Source organism: Topomyia yanbarensis, chromosome 2 (genome assembly GCF_030247195.1).
Source record: "Topomyia yanbarensis strain Yona2022 chromosome 2, ASM3024719v1, whole genome shotgun sequence".
NCBI classification, from domain to species: domain Eukaryota; kingdom Metazoa; phylum Arthropoda; class Insecta; order Diptera; family Culicidae; genus Topomyia; species Topomyia yanbarensis.
In genome coordinates, this window is record NC_080671.1 from 325,731,811 (window position 1) to 325,755,181 (window position 23,371).

The following is a 23,371-nucleotide window of genomic DNA, read 5'->3' on the forward strand; positions in this document are numbered from 1 at the left end:
CTCGTCGGTGATTGTGAGAGAATTTTGGTAATTTTCTAATCAGCCAGTGCTAAAATCCTTACAGAAAGTATCTTTGTCTCTTTTTCTCTCAATAAAAACGATTAAAGTGCACTAAAATGCCGAGTAATCGCTTTTATCTCAATTTCTGTCTAGTTTCACTCAAAATCCACCATACCCCAGCGAAAATCTCCGGGCTAAAGCATCTCCAGAGGTGGCAACCCTGGGTTCTTTGACAACATTACTTAAAATAAAATTTTCAACATTCGCTGCTGCTCTGTCTATTCTCAGTCAAAAGTTGTTTTTTTATACATGCTTTTGAGTCTCAACTTGAACCGTGTGATGTTTGTAGTTAGAAGACCATAAACATCTTTCTACCTGTTCTAGTTACTGAAATGAAGTGATCGCTTCCTCACTCACATTCCACAACATCCTCCTGCAATCAAGCACTAGAATTCGCCAATCATCGTTGCAATATCGATTACCTAGAGCTGCCAATTGGACTCCTTTCGAATCAACACTGCTGTTTACTCTAAAGACTTGCCAGACAGCTTGGCACAACATTATTTAATTTCAAGCGAAAAAAAAAGAAAATAACCACTCTATCCCGTCATGGAGCAACGTGGTTTTGAAAAACGAATCTTCGCTTCGAGTTGGTTCGGCACGTACGAAACGTACTCTTGGATTACTTAAAATAGTTTCAAATGTGAGCTGGTATTTGTATGTGTGTGCATGTGTTGGATGATGCAATTTCTTGGTCAGTTTGGTGCGGTCTTCCACTTCGACATCACACCGGTCAGGTCGTGAGGATTCTGTACCGACCCGGTTTTCCCCAAAACACACGTATATTTTTCGGTGCTGCAGTGTGTAAGACTGACTGTAAGACACCATCCGCCAGAACCGGTTTGCCTGCAAATGGCTAAAGAGGCGATAAATCGGCGTCCATTTGGTACAACCCACTCTAAAGTGTTCCGTGTCCGCACCGGGTACGTGAATAAGCACCGGTTAGTCGGCTCCGGGCGCAGGTCGTGCCCAAAGAGGCTAACAATCAGTCTCTTTTTCGAACGCCATTAGACGGGTACGTAGTTACGTGTGAATGTAGGTGTGTGGAACTTGATGTAGGTGGGAAGTGGGCAGCCAGTGTCAATGATGCTGAATGCTTCGTTGTGATGAGCATGAGTTCCTATTCCCATGGCTCCCGTGTAAATTGCGCCTAATGTGTGCATAAAATTTTAAAACGAACCGTATCTTATTTTAAACACGACCCCTTGAGGCACGTGAAAGCAACGGATTGCGCTGTAAAGAATGCCGAACGGAGATCACACATCACGTTGGATATCTGCGAGCAGGAGGGGGTGGGGGAGAGAAAATAGCATTCTGTGCCGAGCCACATCTGTGTGTAGTGATGGAAATGGAACAGTCAACCGTAAAGGATTATCTTTGATGTTAGAGCCTCGCCACGTTCATTGTAGGTGGGAAATTCCATGTAACCTATCCATAATTCAGCCATGCTGTGGATTCGAATGGAATTATCATGTGGATAGGTTATCATTTTCAATTAACATGAAACAACCAACGCTTCGATAGGTTTGTTTTGTTGAACTAGGTAGGGTACCGTACAACTGCAGTACATTGGACATTTATGGAAGCGCATGGTTATCTGTGCAATTTTTGCTTAGTAGGGGACGGTGGGGAGTTGTTGTAGTTATGTTTTCGGCGCATAGCTACCATAAACATTGGTCGATTTTCGAAATTCGACCTGGTATTTGTAAAGGACACCTTAATACATTCACACAATTTAAAATAATTATTATCTTCTTTGAGTTGTGGTAGAATGCGTGAAATGCGTGGGATCGCCATTTTTTTGTTAGGTGGGGAGTAGTGAACCATCGGAAAAAGTAGAAGAAATGGAATATTTTTGTGGCTTATTTTTACTAGGGCTATAGAAGATAAATTTTAAGATATTTCTAAACTAAAGATGAGATGGAAAAGTGATCTGATTCGCAATGCGTAGGTGACAAAATGATTCGCGCCAAGCCATCTGAATTCGCGGTTGTAGCACGGGGAGTCTAAAAATGTGGTAGAATCCTGCTCTTCGTATAAAATTTAACCTTTTCATATCATAATATGTATGGGTAATCCCCGATTTTCGAATTATGATACTGTTCATTTTAGAAAAAAAAACTATAATCCACTGAAATGTATGGTTCGCAACTCTCCACTAATGGTGGTACAAAGCTCCCCACTGTACATATCTTCGAAAAATACGTATCTCTATCGACACACTAAAGTTTCATCCAAATTTTTTGTCAATGAAAGCCAATTGCCCAAGGAATGTTTTGCGCTAATTTACCGTGAAATTGGGACTCCTCATACCACAAATTAAAATGAGTAAAAAAAAATTCTTGTTTGGTGTATTTATTCGCTAATTACCTGACACGAAGAATACGAGTTGACTTGAAACACTTGCTAATGAGAAAGTGACGTTATGACAGTGGAAACATTTAAAAGTAGCGTGAATTGACGGTGTTTACAACTCCTTCATCATGATCATCACGATTTAGTAACCGTATCCGTGTTGTGCCGGTTTCAGGAATATTTCCTGAACCTCTTTCGCTTGCAATTGTTCCTGAGTCCGAGGCAGTACAGTTTCAGTTGAGCCATCACGAATTGCTCGTTGGTTTTGTATGAATAAGTTTGAGTTTTTCTCTGCTGGAGCAATGTCAAAATAATGTGCTATTAAATACGAAAGCTTCTCTTGGATGAACAGAATAAATTCGTGCAACCAACGAAATCGTTTGTAATATACACAAACCTTTATTAAAATAAACGAATAATTTCGTTTCATTCACGAAAAATAATTTGGGAGGGGTCCGAAATATCGATTTTAAAATGAACATTGTACAATTCGTAATACGTAATAACCTTATATAACAAATATCAGTTTTGGTGGACAAATTTGGTTTGGAGTGATTTTGAGATTGAAACTAATATAAAATTAAAACTAATTTGAAATTTCTCAACAAGTAAAAACATTTCGGAGGGGGTCCGGACCCCCAAGACCCTCCCCTGGATCCGACACTGGATCCCATGCACAGTAAGTTTGCCTGTTTTAGGACTGTTTAATAATGGTATAAGCAGGGGAATAGTGCTTATGTAAGCAGTGGGATACAGCGATAACAACCCGAAAGAATCCTACATGTCAAATAAAACTTATCAAAATATGGATGAACAAGAAAATCTCCAAGACAAAATCAATCAACTCCATATTCTCACATACTCCATTTTGTATTCAATTTATTCACACTACTGGCAAATCTATAACGCATAGACCTATCATAGAACTCTGACAATAGATTTTGCAGTTTTCATCAGCAATACTGCCTCAGGGTACGTTGAAATGAAATTAAAAGAAGATTGTTACAAAGCACTGGTTTTCAAGACAAAGCGGAATTGATGCTCAAGCGGTTTCATAAATTGAGTATGAGTGTTCGCAGGCATGCACAAGAACGGTGCTGCTCCGTGTACTATTGCTGTGCACTGACTCATAATGTGCCAGCGTTAAATTCATTGAGCTAGTGCTTGCGCTGGTTTTCGATGAGCTAGAGTTAGCAAGTAGCACGAGCACCGATGAGCGAGAGCCCTCGCTAGCACGGTGATAGCTAGCACGCTGCACGAAGCTATAGCTCAGCTATAGCAAAGCAGAATAAAAAAACAACGCGTTAGTGTGAGTAATGATGCCTGCATCGTTTTTTTAGCAACCTGTCGCACATTCACCAACGCATAGTTCTTGCTTTGTCCTATTCTTTCGTTCCATAGCTTACACTACTGCACCGTTCTAGCTCATCGGACAAGCTTACCGTGCCAGCTCATTGAGTTAACGCGTGCTAGCTCACTGAGCTAGCTCACCGAGCTTGCTCGTGCCAGCTTACCGAGCTGACTCTTGGTGCTAGCTTATCGTGCTAACTCGTTGTGCTAGCTCTTCGAATCCTGCAGCTCGAGCACGAAGGTTACCTAGCACGAGCGGTGTCAGTGCTTATTGCTTGTGGTTCGTTCAAAGCGGCCGCTCAGCTCGTGTTAGGCTCTCATGCTGTGCTTCATGCATCCCTGAGTGTTCGAATGACACTTTTGGATACCAGTGACAAATTTGACCTTGATCAACCTGTCCTATAGCGTTTTCGTTTTCGATAGGCGGAAACCCGTTCCAATTTATAGTGAACATACCCTTCACGTCCGAGCATTTGGATAACCAAAAAACAATGCCTTCATGTCTGATTTTCTATGTGTTTGTTTTTCAAATCTCGGAACGCCGACTGCATCTACCTAATCAATGTGCTTTTTGGACTAATAAGCGACGACACTTTGCATACTACGATACAGAAACCAGATGTTGAATCACATCCTATTTTTTAATTTAATTATAGAGGTTTTAATCTTAGGGTCATACGGCTCTCTTTTTGAGTTAGAAAAATATTTTTAGAAAAATATCTAAACCTATTTGCAGGATTGAGAATCGAACCCAGGTGAGCTGCGCATAGGGCAATCGATTTACCAACTACGCTATTGGACTTTAAAAAAGATCATAATACCATAAGAGTAATCAAATCAACATTCATAAAGCTTTTTCGATATTGGAGTACTTTAAGAGCAAATCATGTTCTGTGTTAAATGATCAAACACCCAATTGGCTTTGTAAGTTGAGCGATTGTTTTGTTAACAGTTTGTATTTTGTTAGATTCCGGTTTTCACCGGTTTTACCGGTTGTTACCGGTTGTTACCGGTTTTTTCATTTTCAATACCGAAAAAATCGGTTTTTTAAAATCCTCCGGTTTTCCCAACCCTATTTGGTACCATTTGAATTTATGAGGTCACGTAAGTGTCTCATCAACGTCGACAGAACATAAACAACTGATGAGCTAGAAGCCATAATTGAACGCGTTATTCACATTCTCCAGTCGTTCTCGAGAAATTGACTAAAACGATGAACTAGGGAAAGTTTGGTTTATTTATGATGATTCTCGAGATAATGAAAATTGAAATAATTAAACGAAATGATGATCGCATCCCTCTATTGATAAATGTATTACTAAGAGGAAAATATTACAGCAATCAAATACTCTCACTTCCTATTTTATTGAAAAAATATCAAAGTTGCGAGTGAATTTATTTTTCAATTTGTGATCTTCATGTTTATGTTCACTTGTGGAGCATATGTGTATCATATGGATGCTTTATTTCCAATTTCAATTCTCATTACAATTGAGTTCTTATTGCTATCTATAGATTCATTATAAGAAGCGCATATATAAATACATTTGATTCACTGTTGGTTCAAAATAGCTCTGGTTTTAGTGAAAAGTATTAATTTTTATAGTTTCTTGTAATAATATTTCCCTATGCTTTTCATAGGAGTATGACCCAATAGTTCAACAATTGATGTTAATGCTGTGTACTGCGGTAAAAGAAACATTCCCTTTTAAAATGTCTCAATAAAATCGTACATGTCTCATGTTTACAGTTTGTCTATGCACCGGATATGGTATAGTTGGCGCCACCGTACTGTTCAGTGCCTGTATAATATCAAGTGTAGCGCATGAAGTGTCACCAGATAATTTTCGCAACGTATTCGAAACAAAAATATAACGTAATTATTGTTTCGTTCAACTTTAGTTATGAATGTGTCGATTCAGTGTTGCGAAAGCTTTCATCCACATGTGTGAGTTTGTGCTTCAAAATATAATGATGATATGTATCGGACCCTCGGAATGATACTGTACCTTGATGTGGTCCGGGGGCTTTTCCACCAAAGCAGTATTACAGTGATTATATCACATAAACTTGGGATACTATTATTTTCTTTTCAGTTAAGCTACATTGTGATCAATATTAGTACTTAACTCAGCGACCTTTATTATCTACTGCCATGGTCAAATAATATACAATGTGGGTTTAGGGCCCAAATCTCTCTAGAGGCACCCTTCTTTTATTGCTATATTTTAAATTAGATCCATGCTAACACTCACTAACACAAATTGCTTATTCTCTCATTTATACTCAGAATCTCTCATTCCAAACGCACAAACGTGGCCTACGTGATAACGCAAACCATATGCCCGCGATCTCGCCAACATTCAAACTCCCCGGTAATTAAGTGAACGTTTGCACCTAAAAATTTACTAACGTGGTCTCAAGCATCAACCCACCGTTCGCGCAATCATGAATCGGTCGCGTCCGGAAGTCTCTGCCCTCGATCCTAGCAGCCAAAATTCATATCTTCAGTTGGATCAAGAGAAATACAATCTAGACAAGAAGTCCACGCGCGAATATTGCCGAATACGCGAACATGCAAATGGCCCACTCTTATAAAAATAATGGGTTCACGCAAAGTTACATACATAGCACACGCGACAAAAAGTCAACATACTAATGCTCGAGCCCTTCGCGATCATCTACGTACTACCACACCCACGATCTCGCAAACAGGATAACATCCTGGTGACTAAGTGAACGGTTTAGTACTTATAAATTAACAAACGCGGTCTCAAGAGTGAACCGTGTTCGCGCGATCATGAATCGGTTTCGTCCGGAAACCCCTATTCTCGGCCCTAGTAGCATAAGTCCAATGCTTTCAGCTGGACCAATCAAAAAGATGATGCTCATATCCACTAAACTACACGTTCCATGGAGGCATAAAAATCGAATTTATACACACAAATGCACATACACGCGACAAACAAACAAACATACAAATGCTTGAGCCTTTCGCGACCATCCACACAACCTACACCCGCGCTCTCGCAGACATGCTAACTGGTCATAATATGAACGTCTCAGAACTTATAAGCATTCAAGCGCTGTCTCAAGCGTGAGCCTACAGTCCCCCGTGTTCGCGCGATCTTGAATCGGTCACGTCCGAGATCTATACTCTATTCCAGAAATCTAGGTCCATGCCGTCAATTGAATCAATTATAAAGAAAGCACTCATATCTACTGGACAACACGTTCCACGGCGACATGACCGGGAACTCTAGTGATATGGAGTAACTCACTTCCTGTCAGAATGTGATCCGTACACCGAAAACTAAATATCAGAATGACGCTCCACATACACACACACACGAAGTCACACATACACACGAAGTCACATACACGCGAGCACTAGAGTGACAGGAAAAAAATGACCCCTATCGCCCCCCCCCCCCTGATTAGATTCCTAGTCCCACTAGGAGTACTTGCACCAAATTTGAAGCAAATCGGACAAGTCTAGCTACCGAACCAACGTGCCTGAAGTTTGTATGGGATTTTTCGACAATTTACATGGAGAAAACCCACTAACTCGCATTTTTGCCGCTAGGTGGAATTGTATGTATCGTATTATCAATGTAAGTGAAAATAAGAAAGATAATTTGATTGTCTACAACTTTGTCGAAGACTGCTAGTGAATCTGGCTTTGCTAAAAGAAGTTATTAAACTTTTAACGAAGTGATGTCTAAGTCAGTTTTACATGGGGCCTAGCAGTGCATGGTTGTGTACCAGTACTCGATTCGCTCGAACTAAACATTTTTGTGAAATAACCATAAGATTTAGCTCTATGATATGTTCAGAAGAATTGTAGTAAATGATACGGGCCATGTTCTGATTAGATCATTTTAGTTCCACATTTTACCACATAGAGGGCGTTAACACTAACTTTTCAACGAAAAGAGATAGAATTTAGGTGTCTTCCACAAAGTTTTAGAACAGGCATTTTGCAATAATTCTTCCGAACATCATGATATTCTATCTCTTTTCTATGTGAAGTTAGTGTGGGCGCACTCTATGCGGTCACATTTGGAAATAAAATTTTCCAACCAAAAATTAACTCGTGTTATGTCTTATAATTCTTCTGAACATATTATTGGGCTAAAACTATCGATTATGTCACAAAAATTCATAGTTCGTGGGAATCGAGTACTGATATATGTACAACTATGCACTGCTGGGCCCCATGCAAAACTAACTCAGACATCTCTTCTTTAAAAGTTTAATAACTTCTTTTAGCAAAACCGGATTCACTAGCAGTCTTCGACAAAGTTGTAGACAATTAAATTATCTTTCTTATTTTCCCCTATAGTGATAATACGATAAATGCAGTGCCACCTAGCGACAAAAATGCGAGTTAGTAGGTTTTCTCCATGTAAACTGTCGAAAAATCCCATACAAATTTCAGGCACGTTGGTCCGGTAGCTAGACTTGTCCGATTTGCTTCAAATTTGGTGCAAGTACTCCTGGTGGGACTAGGAATCGAATCAGATGTGGGCCGGTTGCGTTTTCAAAAATTCATTATTTTTCTGGGCAGTCTAGTGAGCACACGTGACAAACACGTCAACAAACGAAGGCTTAAGCTCTTCGCGATAATCTACGCACACCAACGTTCGCGATCGCCCAAACTTTATAATACACCGGGAACAATGTGAACGTTTTGATACTTACGATGTTACAAACGCGGTTTCGAATGCGAATAAAATAAAGCTCATATCCACTTGACAACATGGCGACATTATTGGGAGCTCTAGTGATATGGAAGAACCCACTTTGTTCTGGAATCTGACCTGTACACGTAAAATTAAGTATCAGATTCACGGTCCGCGAGCGGTCATTCTAGAACAAGCGCGAATATGCGAAAGGCAAACAGTTTTAATATAGAATTTATACACGCGAAGTTACATACACGTTAGCACACGCGACATACAAACGCACACGCGATCGAACACGTTAACGTACAAATGCTCGAGCTCTTCGCGATGATACACGCGATCGCAAGTCCCTACGCCCGCACATACCTGAACCGTACAATAAATATCACATTCAGAATCACGGCCCGCTAAAATTGGCCTAAAGCAGTGTTTTGTTGGGCACCATTGCCTGTCTCGTCTGCAATTGTAGTGTGTGATTCTGACGGGGAGTCCTTCCGAGAACCTAGCTCTACAGCTTCAGTAGGACAACTCTCGAAAAAGAAGAATAGTGTGGTTTATGTTCATGACTTCAAAATCTTAGTCACGATTTTCGTAATTTCTGTTCACGTTATCCTGATATTTTATTATAGAGCTTACATTTCAATTTGACAGGTGACAAAACATCACACTGAACCTTATCAAATGAATAACGTTGTTCGAGGCCCTAATAGTTTTCTTATATCTACTGCTCGTGCCTATTACTGGCCGCTAGAAGCTGAACATTTCATGAAAAAGTACATGGAACAAAAATGGTTCCACGAATATTACCCCAAATTTCATTACCATTCATTTCATTTCCATGTTGCATGAAATTCAAAATGGTAAGAAATATATTTTAAATATTACAAGCACACAAAATATATCGTAAATCATGTACTATGAATCATGAACTAGTTCACGAATCCATGAATAATATTTCATAATTTTGTGAACTATTTGACGAGCAGGAATTGTCAAACGTATACTAGAAATCATGAACCAATTCACGAATACATGAATAATATTTTATGATTTCGTGAACTATTTCACGATCACGAATGGTAAGTAGTGACTGTTATGTTAGGTATCACGAAACAGCTCACGACTACATGAGCAATATTTGATGATTTTGTGAACTATTTCAAGAGCACGAATGGTAAGTCGTGACTATTACACTAGGATTCATGAACCAGCTCACGTATACATGAAAAATATTTTATAATTTTGTGATTTATTTCACGGGTACGCATGATCCGTCGTGACTATTATATCAGGCATCATGAATTAGTTCACGAATACATGAACAATATTGCATGGTTTTGTGAACTATTTCACGAGCACGGATACAAGATCGTGACTAATATATTAGGAATCATGAATTAGTTCCCAAGGATTGAAGGGATTAATGAATAAAATTCCGAGTTTCGTGAACTAGTTCACGAGAAAATATCCAGAATGTTTTGTTTTGTGGACTAATCTTCCTAAATCTATGAATAACATCACGAGTTAACCTTTGGTTTTATGAATAATATTCATAAAGTTGTGAACTAGTTCACGTACAGAAAATCGATTTGGTAGGGGATCATCCATAAATGACGTAGCATTATATGGGGGAGGGGGAAGTTTTGTATTTTGTGATGATGTGTGACGACAGGGGGGGTAGGGGGTCATGTCATGCTACGTAGCATTTTCAAAGGGGAATAGAATAGAATTTTTAAAAAAATTACGGGGAAAAGGGGGGGCAGAGTTACCGTCAAGCTACGCAATTACCAGGGGGGTATTTAGAGGTTTTTGACGAAATGCTACGATGGGGGAGGGGGGTGTTAAAAATCACTCAAAAAATGCTACGTCTTTTATGGATCATCCCTAGTGACATGGCGGAAACCGTGACTAAAGTTTTCAAAACAAATACAAATATTTTGTCTACACATTGTTGGCTACACAGTACAGAGAAAACTTGAAGAACACACACCAACGTCTCCACTCTGTCCCGCATATGATCGCTGCTATAGTGCTAGGGTATGGTGTAAGTAGGCGTTTTAATGAGTAGATGTTTGTGAATTCGGGTTCAGATGCTACCCGTTAGCTTTTTTTAGTAAGGCTTAGTTCCCAACACATACATACAAACAGAATAAAACAGCGGGAAAGTGGTACAAAGCAAAAGGCGTCAATATCGATACTGAAATACCGGCGCGGCGGTGGGGAGCCAAATGATACTATTTCACTCATCATTAGTGTGAAGCGTATATATGCCATTTTACGAGTCAGCGAGTACATGTCGTCATGGAACGGGTTGTAACGAGGTGTTTTTAGCGAATAGATGTTTGTCGGCTCTAATCTAGGAATCTGACGGTTGGGTTTTTTTTACTAGAAGTTTCAGGTCATGAGCTATTTATAGCAGCGGAGAAAAGAATTGAACAAAACAAAATGCAGTGGGCGGGGGGCATGTATGGTATAAAGTGGAGAAAAGGGAATATTTTGTGAGATTCGTAAGCAGCAATTTGATACGAAACAAAATAGAGTAAAGCCATGTCAAGTGATCCTCGAATTTTTCGCAAAATCACCGATCTTCATGAGGTATATTTTATTGGATAGGGATTATGGTGAATAGCTTTTGGTATAAATATTTCGTTAAAACACCTTTTATTCTTTAAGATATTAACCCTTAAACTTTATTGAAAGATAAAATTGTAAATTTTATATCTCAAAAACTAATAAAGGTAATTCAATGAATTTTTGCACACTTATGGAATGATATTTGCACTATCTTATAAACATATTTTTACTGTATAATTTTGTGAATTACGGTACTTTGGTCCTATTTAAATATTTCAATTGCATTTTTTCTTGTGTTCTTCACGCTAAAAAATTTCCAAACGTAGGTCAAATTATGCGGCAATCTTTCATCTTCAATAATCTGTATTGATCATTTTTCATTTTTGTTCCTATCGAGAGTTATGGAGGATTTTATAACAGTGCGCTCTTTCAACGCACGGCCCACATTGATGCAGCCCGCGAGAACGTACATATTGGCAACGTCGCACGTCGCAACGACGGAATGCGCATCGCGTTGGAAGTGCGGATCGCATGACAAAAAGAAACCACATCTCTTGATTAGTGCAAAAGGGCAATCTTTTCTATACGGATTATCGAAGATGACTTTTTTCCAGATATTTTGAGATGCTTTAAAATTTTTTGACCGAAGTAAACAACAAAAATTATAGTTGCTTAATATTTTTTGTTAATATTATTTAACGTTTCTAACAATTAACATAATCAAAAACACTTTTGTTAGTCAAAGTACATCTACGTTATATCCAAATTCATTTTTAGTCTACAACATTAATATAGGAAAATGAAAAATCTTATGACAACAGCATTTTATTTCACGTTTTTATTTTCACCGAGTGATATTACCTTTAAACAACGATGTGTCTTTTGATAAAAGTTAACTTAGAATCTTTACTTGTTCAATCGCATCTATGTTGAGGTTTTCTTTTATCGCTATTGCTTCTGTTAATTCTGTTAATTTGTGGTTCTCCAAGTTCTGGTAATATATTATTTATTTTATCGAATTTCAGTTAATCATCAACGATCTTTATTTATAAATCATCGTTACAGTTTTCCGCATGAACCTGTTGAGTCAACGAATATTCCTTTTTCATTACTTTGGCAAACACTATAAGATGAAAAAATCTCCTATATTCTAAACGCGTAATTGAGGAACCCACTACTATAAACATGCGATGAAAAATTGAAAATTTAACGAAAATTGTGTTTTGTTCATGTCCATATTTATTTTCGTAGTATTTTTTGCACCCATTAAGACATATGTTACACATGTGTTGACCAATATAATTTTTAAATTTATCACTCCACAATAACCAGATACGACTAACACATTTATGAATTTTTTTTAACGGAATAAATCATTCGTGTGATCGACCCATATTTATAACATCAAACAATCCAATGCTTTTTTGAGCAAAGTTTGTCTATTTTGAGATAATCTATCATTTTGTTCTTGCTATATGGGAAACACTCGAGTGCGATCGAAACAAAAACAAACGTCAAAACGTTTTTTCACTCGCACTGATGCAAATTAAATGGGCGCGTAATGTACCGCAAGTCCCGATGGCGCATGGCTGAGTTGTAATGTGAATTTAAGAAAAGATTCGCAATAAACCATGCTACCTCTCAGACAAATGAACTGACAATCAAATGTGGTGAAGTATGTCAATGTGCAAAAAATATATCAACGCAGATTAAAACATGCCCACTGCTCAGCTTTGCTCATCGGCTGCCAATATCCGAGCGCGCATGTCCGAGGTATTGAGTGACAGAAAATTAAATAACTCCTGAATAAAACATTCATCTTCAATAATCCATAAAGAAAAGCCTGGCTTTTTGCTTTAATCTCATAGATGGCAATTTTGCACATGAGATACGCTCCTTCAAAGCGATGCGCATTAGGAGGTTGCAACGTGCGGCGTTGCCAATATGTACGTTCTCGCGGGCTGCATCAAAGTAGGCCGTGCGTTGAAAGAGCGCACTGTTACAAAATCCTACATAACTCTCGATAGGAGCAAAAATGAAAAATGATCAATACAGATTATTAAAGGTGAAAGATTGCCGCATAATTTGACATACATTTTGAAATTTTTTTGCGTGAAGAACACAAGAAAAAATATAATTGAAATTTTTAAATAGATGCAAAGTACCGTTATTCACATAATTATACAGTAAAAATATTTTTATAAGATAGTGCAAATATCATTCCATAAGTGTGCAAAAAATCATTGAATTATCTTCAGTGATTTTTGAGATATAAAATTTACAATTTTATCATTCAATAAAGTTTAAGGGTTAATATCTTAAAAAATTAAAGGTGTTTTAACAAAATATTTATACCAAAAGCTATTCATCATAATCCCTATCCAATAAAATATACCTCATGGAGATCGGTGATTTTGCGAAAAATTCGAGGATCACTTGACATGGCTTTACTCAATACTAACAAAGGCTCGTTGTGTGTGAGTGTATGTTATCGATTTTTTATGTGAGCGTTGCGTTCATCTCGAACTAGTTCACGAATCCATGAATAATATTTCATAATTTTGTGAACTACTTGACGAGCACGAATTGTCAGACGTATACTAGGGATCATGAACCATCTCACGAATACATGAATTATGTTTTATGATTTCGTGAACTATTTCACGATCACGAATGGTAAGTCGTGACTATTATATTTGGTATCATGAACCAGTTCACGAATACATGTACAATACAATATGAATACAATATTTTATGATTTTGTGAACTATTTCATAAGCATCAATGGATAATGGATTGTGACTAATATATTAGGAATCATGAATTAGTTTACGAATACATGATCAATATTTGCTGATTTTGTGAACTATTTCACGAGCATGAATGGTAAGTCGTGACTTTTGTACTAGGATTCATGAACCAGTTCACGCATACATGAAAAATATTTCATAATTTTGTGAACTATTTCACGAGCACGGATATTGGATCGTGACTAATGTATTAGGAATCATGAATTAGTTCACGAGGATTGAAGGGATTCAGGAATAAAATTCCGTGAACTAGTTCACGAGAAAATATCCAGAATGTTTTGATTTTGTGAACTAATGTTCCTAAATCTATGAACAACATCATGAGTTAACCTTTGGTTTTATGAATAATATTCATAAAGTTGTGAACTAGTTCACGTACGGAAAATCGATTTGGTAGTGACATGGCGACAACCGTGACTGAAGTTCACAAAACAAAAACAAATTTTTCCACTAATAAAAGCGATATGCGGGCGTTACTGAAGTGAAATTGAACATAATTATAAAACACATGATTTTTGTTCATGGTCCTGTTTTCGCAACGTAAAAACGTGATTGTTTCAGAATTCACGATTTTAGGAACAATTTTTTTCCGTGTAGAGGTAAACAAAAATATACTACATTAGACTTCAATGAAATTCATGTGTTGCAAGTTACCCCATATGCAGGGTTACTTGCAACAGACATAATTTTTGGCCATCCTGAATGTAGGAAATGATATTTTGATTCCATAAGTATAATTTCGTATTCTTCATACTCCCATTAGCGCTTGTGCCTGTTGAATATTATTCTTAAGTTTCAGCATTTGTATAGTTATACCGCTTTGAAGTTGAAAAGTGTTGCAAGTAACTCCGTTTGGCGGTAAGTCATTTTTCCATCGATTCGTACACCCTACTCACCAAACATTCACCATAAAATTTCACTAAACGTAGATTTGAAATTAAAATAATATTTTCGTAATTTTCAGTTTTAGTTCCAAGTAAATGATAACATACATCGATGTATTCATATTAGATCCTTTTCCGGATTGTGTGTCGTTTGTGTATGAAATAAATGTATTATTTCCAGTATGACTATTCCGAATCAGCATGGTCTGAATTAAATTGTAACCTCGTGAACTATAGTAGAGGGAAGGATTCTACATACACAATGATGATAATAATCTAGACTGAGAGACACGTGCTCAAACAGTCCGCCTGTACGGGGGGACCGGAATTTAACTAGTAATCTCCGAATTCTTTGATGTACTTACCGGAATTACTTGGTGAGCAAGTGTAGTTTCCGGAGTCCGAGGGCGATGCTCGTGCTATCACTAGCCGGCTGGTTCGGGTTTGCTGCTCGGTCAGGACACTGATGCCGCCCCGTTGTGAATAATTGATCACCCGGCCGCCCTTGTACCAGTAGATGAAGGAGGGTGGCTGCGGCGACTGCAGTGCGACGCAGGTCAAATTAATGTCACTGCCACTTTTCACGAACAGCTCTGTGTTCCCTAGAATTTTGGCTTTTGATACTGCCGGAGAGAAGATGAAAATGAACAAAAGGCAAATTAGGAGGCGTTTTGACAGTGAGAACGGCTTGAACATTTATTAGTTATTCTATCTAGTGTCTAATAACTTTTGCAGAGTTTATCACTAATTTATTTAAATTCTATCTTTGTGGGGAGTTAAAGTTTCTTAACCATTATACAGCACTTTTTTATTATACATACCAACTACATTCAACCGAAAAGATTGACTAATTTTCGGCTCAGTCGAAACCTGGCACTCGTACACGCCAGAGTCACGTGCCTGGGGAGACGTGACGCGTAACGTCCATTCGTCGCTGCCGTCGGTGTGGAGCGACTGGAAGCGCTGATCGTTGGTGTACGTCAGTATCCCAACGGTGAGGATATGTAGATCTCGTTTCCGTATCCAGGATACCTGCCGGACCGTGAAAAACATCAAACATCAAAGAGTAAAGATTAGCTCGCCCTGTCCCTCAGTTCCGGTTAAATGAACCAGGCTAAATTAATGCTTACCGCTCGGTCTCCCAGACTTTTGACCCGACAGTGAAGCTGACACGTCTGTCCGGCAATGGCCGTCAGCTCTCGCTTGGTGGTGTTTTCGAAGTATGGTTGTACCATGCTATTTTCCCAATACATTTGAAGGTCGGGGCTCAGTGTGTCTGTGGGAGGAAGTTTGTTGAAACGAGAGTTAGATGAAATCACTACATGGATGGTTTTATGTTTTATGAAATGCGGCTTGCAATTTACAGGGCGGGCACATTTTTGATATCAAAAAATATTTTTGGACCATTGTTGTTTTAATTTATAGCATATTGATTGTCATGGAACTATTGAACATTTGTGGGCTAATTTAATTCAAACCTCAACCGCTACAGAGCAATTGAATTTTTGCAGTTATTGACTTATTAACATTGAAATGCCTTTAGTCATACTAGGCGAGCTCAAGTCTGTGACAGGCTCTCGTCAGGTGCACGGTAATATCATTTTGTCAGCTAATCGTTAGTGATCCATCTTTCCTGGACAATTTTGTTTAAGTGTGCCCGACGGAATTACCGAAACAGTTTCTGCCGTTACTCGTAAAAAAAGAAAGGTCAGCAACCAAAAAAATTACGACGGAAAGCTGCCGGCTGCTGGTGTGAAGTGCGAACGGTACATACGACCGAAGTTAAGTACCGCTAGTATATTAACTTCCCCATTCTTGTCACGCCTACCGTTATGCACTGGGCTCTAGGCCCATGCAACAATAGCTTCCCTTGACAATGGTTCTCCTCAAGGTGAGAAGAATGTCGAAATAAAATCGACTATCTGGCTGAAACTATACCCATGTTCTTCAACCGGGCCATTTGTGATCTTTTTCCGGGCCACAAACAATTTTTTTTAAATCTATGGAAGATTTCTCGAATTCTGACGAAAAGATTTTCAGACGTGGCCGAAATATCGAAAATTTGCCCCGATGGGCTTCGAGTGGTAGTGAATAGTTTAAAATAGGCTAATGATATTGCTAGCTACGGGCCTTTTACGAGAGTACAGAGTATATGTACCAGCTAACCAGGTGGAAATATATGGGATCGTTTACGTGCTTCTATCAGTACACGACATTTAACTTTGAGGGACTCCTCAAAATGTAACGAAGCCGGGACTTTCGGAATTGTCGATAGAGGACAATAAATTCAAAGAATATTTGAATGGCAATCTGTAGATTTCTGCCCTCTGAGGTATTGCGATTGCAACGGTGTATATGGGAAGTTCCAGTGTGACCTTACTAATCAACGTATAAATGAAATTCAATAGCAGTTATTGGAATTACTGTATCTTGCATTGGAAATCATGTTTCCAAAAATCAATCACGAATTTGCTGGGAAATAGGTGTGATAAAAGCTTAGGAAATTATCGAGTTCCCCAGGGGAATCAAGAAGCGTTTTACCGTTACGAAATGGTGGCCATTGTGCTCAAAGCTACTTCAATTGGTCATAAGTGATTTTGACCCGTAAATCTAAGGAATATGACATACATTTTAATATGTATCGCATCATTTGGCTATCATGGTTGTATCAGTTTATATGAAAATTTGCTGTGAGACCGCACTCTTCAACCCGTAGCCCCGGAACCACCTTTCATTTGAAACTAATTTTGTGTAGATCGGTTCAGTCACCTCTGAGGAACTTGTGTAAGTTTTAATGACTCACACACACATAGTAAGAATCTAGCGTGTCCAAAAAGGTGAGATTCTCTTCGAGTTGAAGCAGGATCCCACCATTAACAACTCGACCTTACAGGAGAGTATTTCCAGTTCAATGACAGAAGTTGAAATCTTAAACCCGGAGATGGTGATTTTGTGCATGGATCTTGATGAAATCACGACAGAAGACGAGCTGAGAGGTGCACTGAAGCAGTAGTGTAACCTGGGCGAGGCGCATATGACGATTCGGTTAAAGAAGGGATACAGCAGTACTCAGACAGCGATAAGTTTCAGTGAAAGCTGCCGACACCGTGAAAATCAGCAACACATGTGACCATATGGTTCAGTTGCTGTAGCAATCACAATAGTCGATCAGGCAGGCCATTATTGAGGGACAAAAAACCAGCGCATTCACGCCGCAAAGACTTAGTGTGAAAGTTTTCCGTGACTTAAATTTTGGTCGGTTCTGACAGCATGAAGTACAAAGTTACTTTACGCTCGTCCGGACATGCCGCAGACTCAGGTGATTCGCATTTCTAATACCAAAATATTCTGAGTCCTGCGGTAGCAGACAAAAAGTTGAGTCGTCGGGAAACTCTAAGCTTGCTCATATGACCCTATTCCACGCTTTTCTAAACTTTCTTCCTTGCTCTCCCTTGAGTACTATGGCTCTTAATATTGAAAAATATACTTCACCTTCCAGTCCCTTGCTAATTAAATGCCGTTACAACAGCGATCATTCGTTTACTGTTAACCGCTGCCGATAAGGCGCTGGAGGTAGGCAAAGTTACGGTTGGATGGTCGAGATGCCCATTGAGAGTCGCCCCACGAGAGCGGAGAAATGCTTCAAGTGCTCGGCTTTTGGACATTTGGCAGGGGCTTGCAAAGCCTCGGATAGACCCAGAATGTGCTGGAAATGTGGGGGGGGGGACGTGCGATCTTGCGAGAGACTGCACGCAGAGGCCGAAATGCTTGGTTTGCACTCCAGCGGACGGAAACGACCATCAGACGGGTGGATTTAAATGCCCTGCCAACAAGAGGGTGACTGTAGACCAACGGTAATGGAGAGAACCCATATAAATCTACGACAGAAACTATGTGTGATGTCTCTTTGATTGCAGAACCTATCAAGTACCCCCCCCCCCTCCCCCCGATGACGGTAACTGGATGGCGGATTCATCGGAAACAGCTGTGATACAAGTTATGCGCAGATTCTCTATTCAAGAAGTGGTAGAACGAAGGCTTCCTGATCGCCAAAATCAACAGTGTCTTCGTGTGCAGCTGTTACGCTCCTCCAAGGATACAGTGGAGCAATTCAGCTTAATGCTGCATCAGTTTATCGAGCAGTTGATCGGTCGGACGCCGGTAGTCATTGGTGGTGGCTTCAACACCTGGGCTGTTGAGTGGGGCAGTAGACTAACCAACACAAGGGGTGTGTCCTGCAGGAAGCTCTAGCGAAGTTAGAAGTATGATTGTGCAATGAAGGTTCTGTTAGCACATTTTGGAGAGACGGGAGGGAGTCTATCATCGACGTCACATTCTGTAGTCCTTCATTGACTGCGAACATTAATTGGAGAGCATGCGAACGTATACGCATAGCGACCACCAGGCTATTCGCTACCGTATCGTTCAACGGAACCCTGCTGCAGCACGAAGAAGGATGACCGGCGAGTGAATGGAATTGGCCGAACGGCGGGACCAAGAACGTGGATGCTGCTGACCTAACAAGAAGGATTGTGACTGCTTGAAACCACGCAATAGACGGTTTCCAGTTCACTAGTGGAACGAGACGCTTAGTATGATATGCGCTGCTTTGCTTGTCTTAGAGCCAGAAGGTGGGCTCAACAAGCAATCTCAAAGCCAGACAGAGAAGCGCGCACGACAGCTTTTCGGGAAGCTCGAGCCGCTTTAAAACGGACGTAGCAAGTCAGGGCCACAAGGAGCTGTACCGAGAAGTAGACGACAATTCCTGGGGTGACGCGTACCAAGTCGTGATGGCGGAAATGAAGGGCTCGACGACGTCAACCGAAATATGCCCGGGAAAGCTGAAGAGGGTCTCTTCCCGAAGCACAATCCAACCACCTGGCCACCGTCACCGTACGGCGAACAAGAAGGAGCAAGCACTGACGATCGGCAAGTAAGTGACTAACGATGAGCTCGTAGAAGCGTCAAAACGCTTGAAATCAAAAAAGCCAAGGAATACCAAACGTGATGGAGAAAGCTGCGAACCTGGCATACTCGGATATGTCCAGAATGGTGCTGCAGAAATGTTTAAATGAAAGCATCTTCCCCGAAATATGGAAGGTATAGAAGCTGGTGTTGCTGCCGAAGCCAAGGAAGCCACCGGGCGATATGTCTGCTGGATGCATCCTTGACAGGTTAACGAAATGCACGGAGGGTAAGCGCGGACTGTTCAAGATGCAGTACGGATTTCGAGAAGAAATGTCGAAAGTGGAGGCAATTCGGACAGTGTTCGAGACTGCTGAGAAGGCATCTAAACTGTAAGTGTTGGCCAGCCCCAGCCGTAAACACTGCTGAGACTCCCTGAAACAAAGACCTCAGGGTCGGCACACTTATCCTGGAGTTTCGCGGGTAGCAAGGAAATGCCCGATTAGTTGATGCAAATTCTATTTTTATTCTCCTCACTTTCACAAACTCTATCTTCTATCTCTTCCACTTTCCACTTCTTAATTCTATCTGACCTTTTTTGCTGCCCCACCACAAGATTTTCCTACTGTCGAACTCCCGTTCTCCTTTTCGCCGCGTCTACGGCCTTTGCCGTCCGCTGGACTGGAACCGATGAAGGGGTGGCAATTTAAATTTCAGTTTATACTATTCAGCTACAATAGTTGCTCTTTGAACCACTCTACTGTTCGCCGCTTTCCGGGTAAGTGACCGACCCTTTCCCGTGAGAAGTTGGTCAAAGCAAGCTAGAGTAAATTCCCCTTGGTCCCCGTCTACGGTATATAACGCGCAGCGAGCTACCCAATCAGATCGATCGCTACCTCACCCGTTCTTTCGCCAACCGCCTCCCCCTTTCCATCGATGGCATCTGGTGATGGGTTTTAAAAGCTATGGTGGCTGCATGCTGATGGTAGTATGGTTTCCAAAGGTTTATCACCTGTGATTAGTGTAAGGTCGGTTCACAGCAAACACATCAAACAAACACAAACATTTCCCGCTTTATATTTTAAAAACTTATTCGACTATTTAAAACAAGCGGTAGTATCAACAATAGAGCTTCCATTTCCCGACGGTTTTCAGCTTCCCGGGATTCGGGAAATAAATAATAAATTTCCCGGGAAATCCCGGGATCCCGGGAATACAGAAGAAAATTAAAAAGGAGAATGATTCCCTTGAAAACAAAAGAATAAATTGAAAATTTTTCAAACCCGTTTGATTGCATGTATATCTGTATTAAAGCAATTGCCAGAAGATGACGATTTGGTGGCCTACACATCATTCAGTCATTTGATAACTCGTCAATAAGTTAGTACGCAACATCAACTTTTTCTTGGCTATATGTATAACCTAAATTTTGGTAATTACGATTACGATTAGAACGATATACTAAACGTATCCGTGTCAAATAAATGAAATAAAAAAAAATATACTAAACGCAGCTGCTGGAGTTACTGTTCAAAATTGGAATTCGTTATTCTGATACGATGGAATGTGATCAATTTAATGCAAAGCACCTTCTTTGGTAATTTTGAATGAAAAGATTGAGCTGCTTCAGGGTAGTGTGCAGTTACTTCCGATCAAAAGAGGAAAGTTTATATATGAAATCCATTTCCGTAACAGTAGGATCAGCATCATTTCGAATTAAGTGTGAATCAAAATCAAGCAGATAATGGGCGAACTGTGCAGCGATGGATGAAGCCTACTATCGATTTCCTGTTACGGGCAAGTATTTGGATTGCTTGATCGTATCCCTTCAAAAATCTTGCCTGCATCCTTGAAAGCGACATTCAATGCGTTTGGATGCGCATGATATTGGACAGATACAAGGTTATGTATTTCCTTTCATACATCCAAAAATTTACAGATATTACAGTTACGGTATAACAAATAAAACGAAATATGCATTCGATGAACCGACCAAATATTTCTGAAGACGTTCTAGAAACATTCCTTATTTTAAATAGCGTTTGCGTTAAGCGTGATATCACTACAAACGATCCCAAGTTTTGAAACAAACACATTGATTTTTTTAAAAAAGTAATGCAATTTCCATTACTAATTTGATTCCAAGCCCTTTCATTCAAGATCTAACTATTAAAATAAACTACAAAAAGAACTGTTAAAAAGTCTGATCAATCAGCTCATCGGTTGCAGAGATATCGTGCGCATCACTAACGCTACTGTAAGGAAATGGTTCGATAAACGGACGGCAAATTAATCCATTTTTGAATAAAAAAAAATCAACATTCTTTAGCAGTGTTTTGAGTATGGCGTGGACTATATACCTAAAAATCATGAAAACATATCAGTTAGCCTAAAGATATAGAGTCCATTGATCTGCAAATCAGTTGGAAAAGCACAAGCTGCATTCACTACTCACTCCAAATGTTTGCCGGTAAAGATATTTCCTACAGAATTTCATTTGGAGAATCTAAGTCTTTTGGAATAAATTAAAAATCTTTTTTTCCCGGGATTCCCGAATCCCGGGAATGAGAAAACACAATTTCCCGGGAATCGGGAATCTCGGGATATCCAAAAATCCCGGGATTCCCGGGAAATAAATTCCCGGGATGGAAGCTCTAATCAACAATCTTCAAGGAAGAGACTTTCAACACTTACAAAACTGAATCGAAGAAGAAATGGATACTGCGCTGTGATAGATGTGAAGAATGCATTTAACAGCGCCAGTTAGGAAGTCATCGCTGCAGCGCTGTATAGAATAAGGGTTCTCGACTATATATGCCAGATTCTGAAGACCTACTTCCAGAGCAGAGTGCTTCTGTGAGAGACGAGCGAAGGGCAGAAGTCAGTGCGAGTCACAGCGGGCGTTCGGTAGAGCTCCATTCTCGGTCCAACTCTTTGGAACGGGATTTTCGGAAAGTGAATTATGTGGGTTTGGCGTGTCACTAACGGTGATGGGGAGGTTTCGGTAACGGAGACAATGGGTAGAGAGCTGGATGAACGGGGTCAAGCTTCGAATAGCTCATAATAAGAAGGAGGTGTTGTTGGTCAGCAACAGCAAAGTGGTTCAGTGGATGCAGATTGACGTCGGAGCGCACGTGATTGCGTCGAAGTGTACACTGAAGTAATTGGGAGTAATAATTAACAACCGTTTGAGCTTCATCAACCACGTCGACTACCCCTGCAAAAAGTCGACGAAAACAACGCGATAGCAAAAGCGAGAATCATGCCAAACGCCGGCGGTCCAAAAAGAAGTACGAGACTTTTGCTACCTACTGTTTCGTCATCGATTCTGCGATATGGGGTTCTTGCCTGGGATGCTACACTGAAAACCAAGAGGAACCGTGAAAAGCTGACTAGGACCTTTCAGCTGATGGCTGTACGAGTCGCGAGTGCGTACAGAACAATATCGTCGGAGGCAGTATGCATAATCGCTGGGATGACCCCTATCTGCATGATCCTGGCGGAGGATATCGAGTGCTACAATCGGATAAACACCAATAACGTGAGGAAGATGGTGAGAATCGATTCGATGGCGAGGTGGCATTAGAAATGGGACAGTACAGAAAAAGGTAGTGGACCTATAGGCTTATCCGAAACCTATCTATGTGAGTCAATAGAAAGCACGGAGAGCTGAACTTCCACTTGACACAGCTCCTGTCTGGCCACGGCTGCTTCCGAAAGTATCTTTATTGTTTCAAGCAAGTAT

At 40.0% G+C, this 23,371-nt stretch overlaps 1 protein-coding gene across 3 annotated transcripts in view; it reads right to left on the minus strand.

Moving 5' to 3' along the window:
• The window catches only part of LOC131683823 (basement membrane-specific heparan sulfate proteoglycan core protein-like), a 171,344-nt gene that overhangs the window by 52,345 nt on the left and 95,628 nt on the right, over positions 1 to 23,371 (minus strand). For all 3 annotated transcript variants that reach the window (XM_058966153.1, XM_058966155.1, XM_058966154.1), the window contains exons 4-6: positions 15,852 to 15,997; positions 15,543 to 15,753; positions 15,087 to 15,344 (exon numbers count right to left, since the gene is read on the minus strand). In XM_058966153.1, the coding sequence (XP_058822136.1) occupies positions 15,087 to 15,344; positions 15,543 to 15,753; positions 15,852 to 15,997 (615 nt within the window). The remainder of the gene's footprint in view (positions 1 to 15,086; positions 15,345 to 15,542; positions 15,754 to 15,851; positions 15,998 to 23,371) is intronic.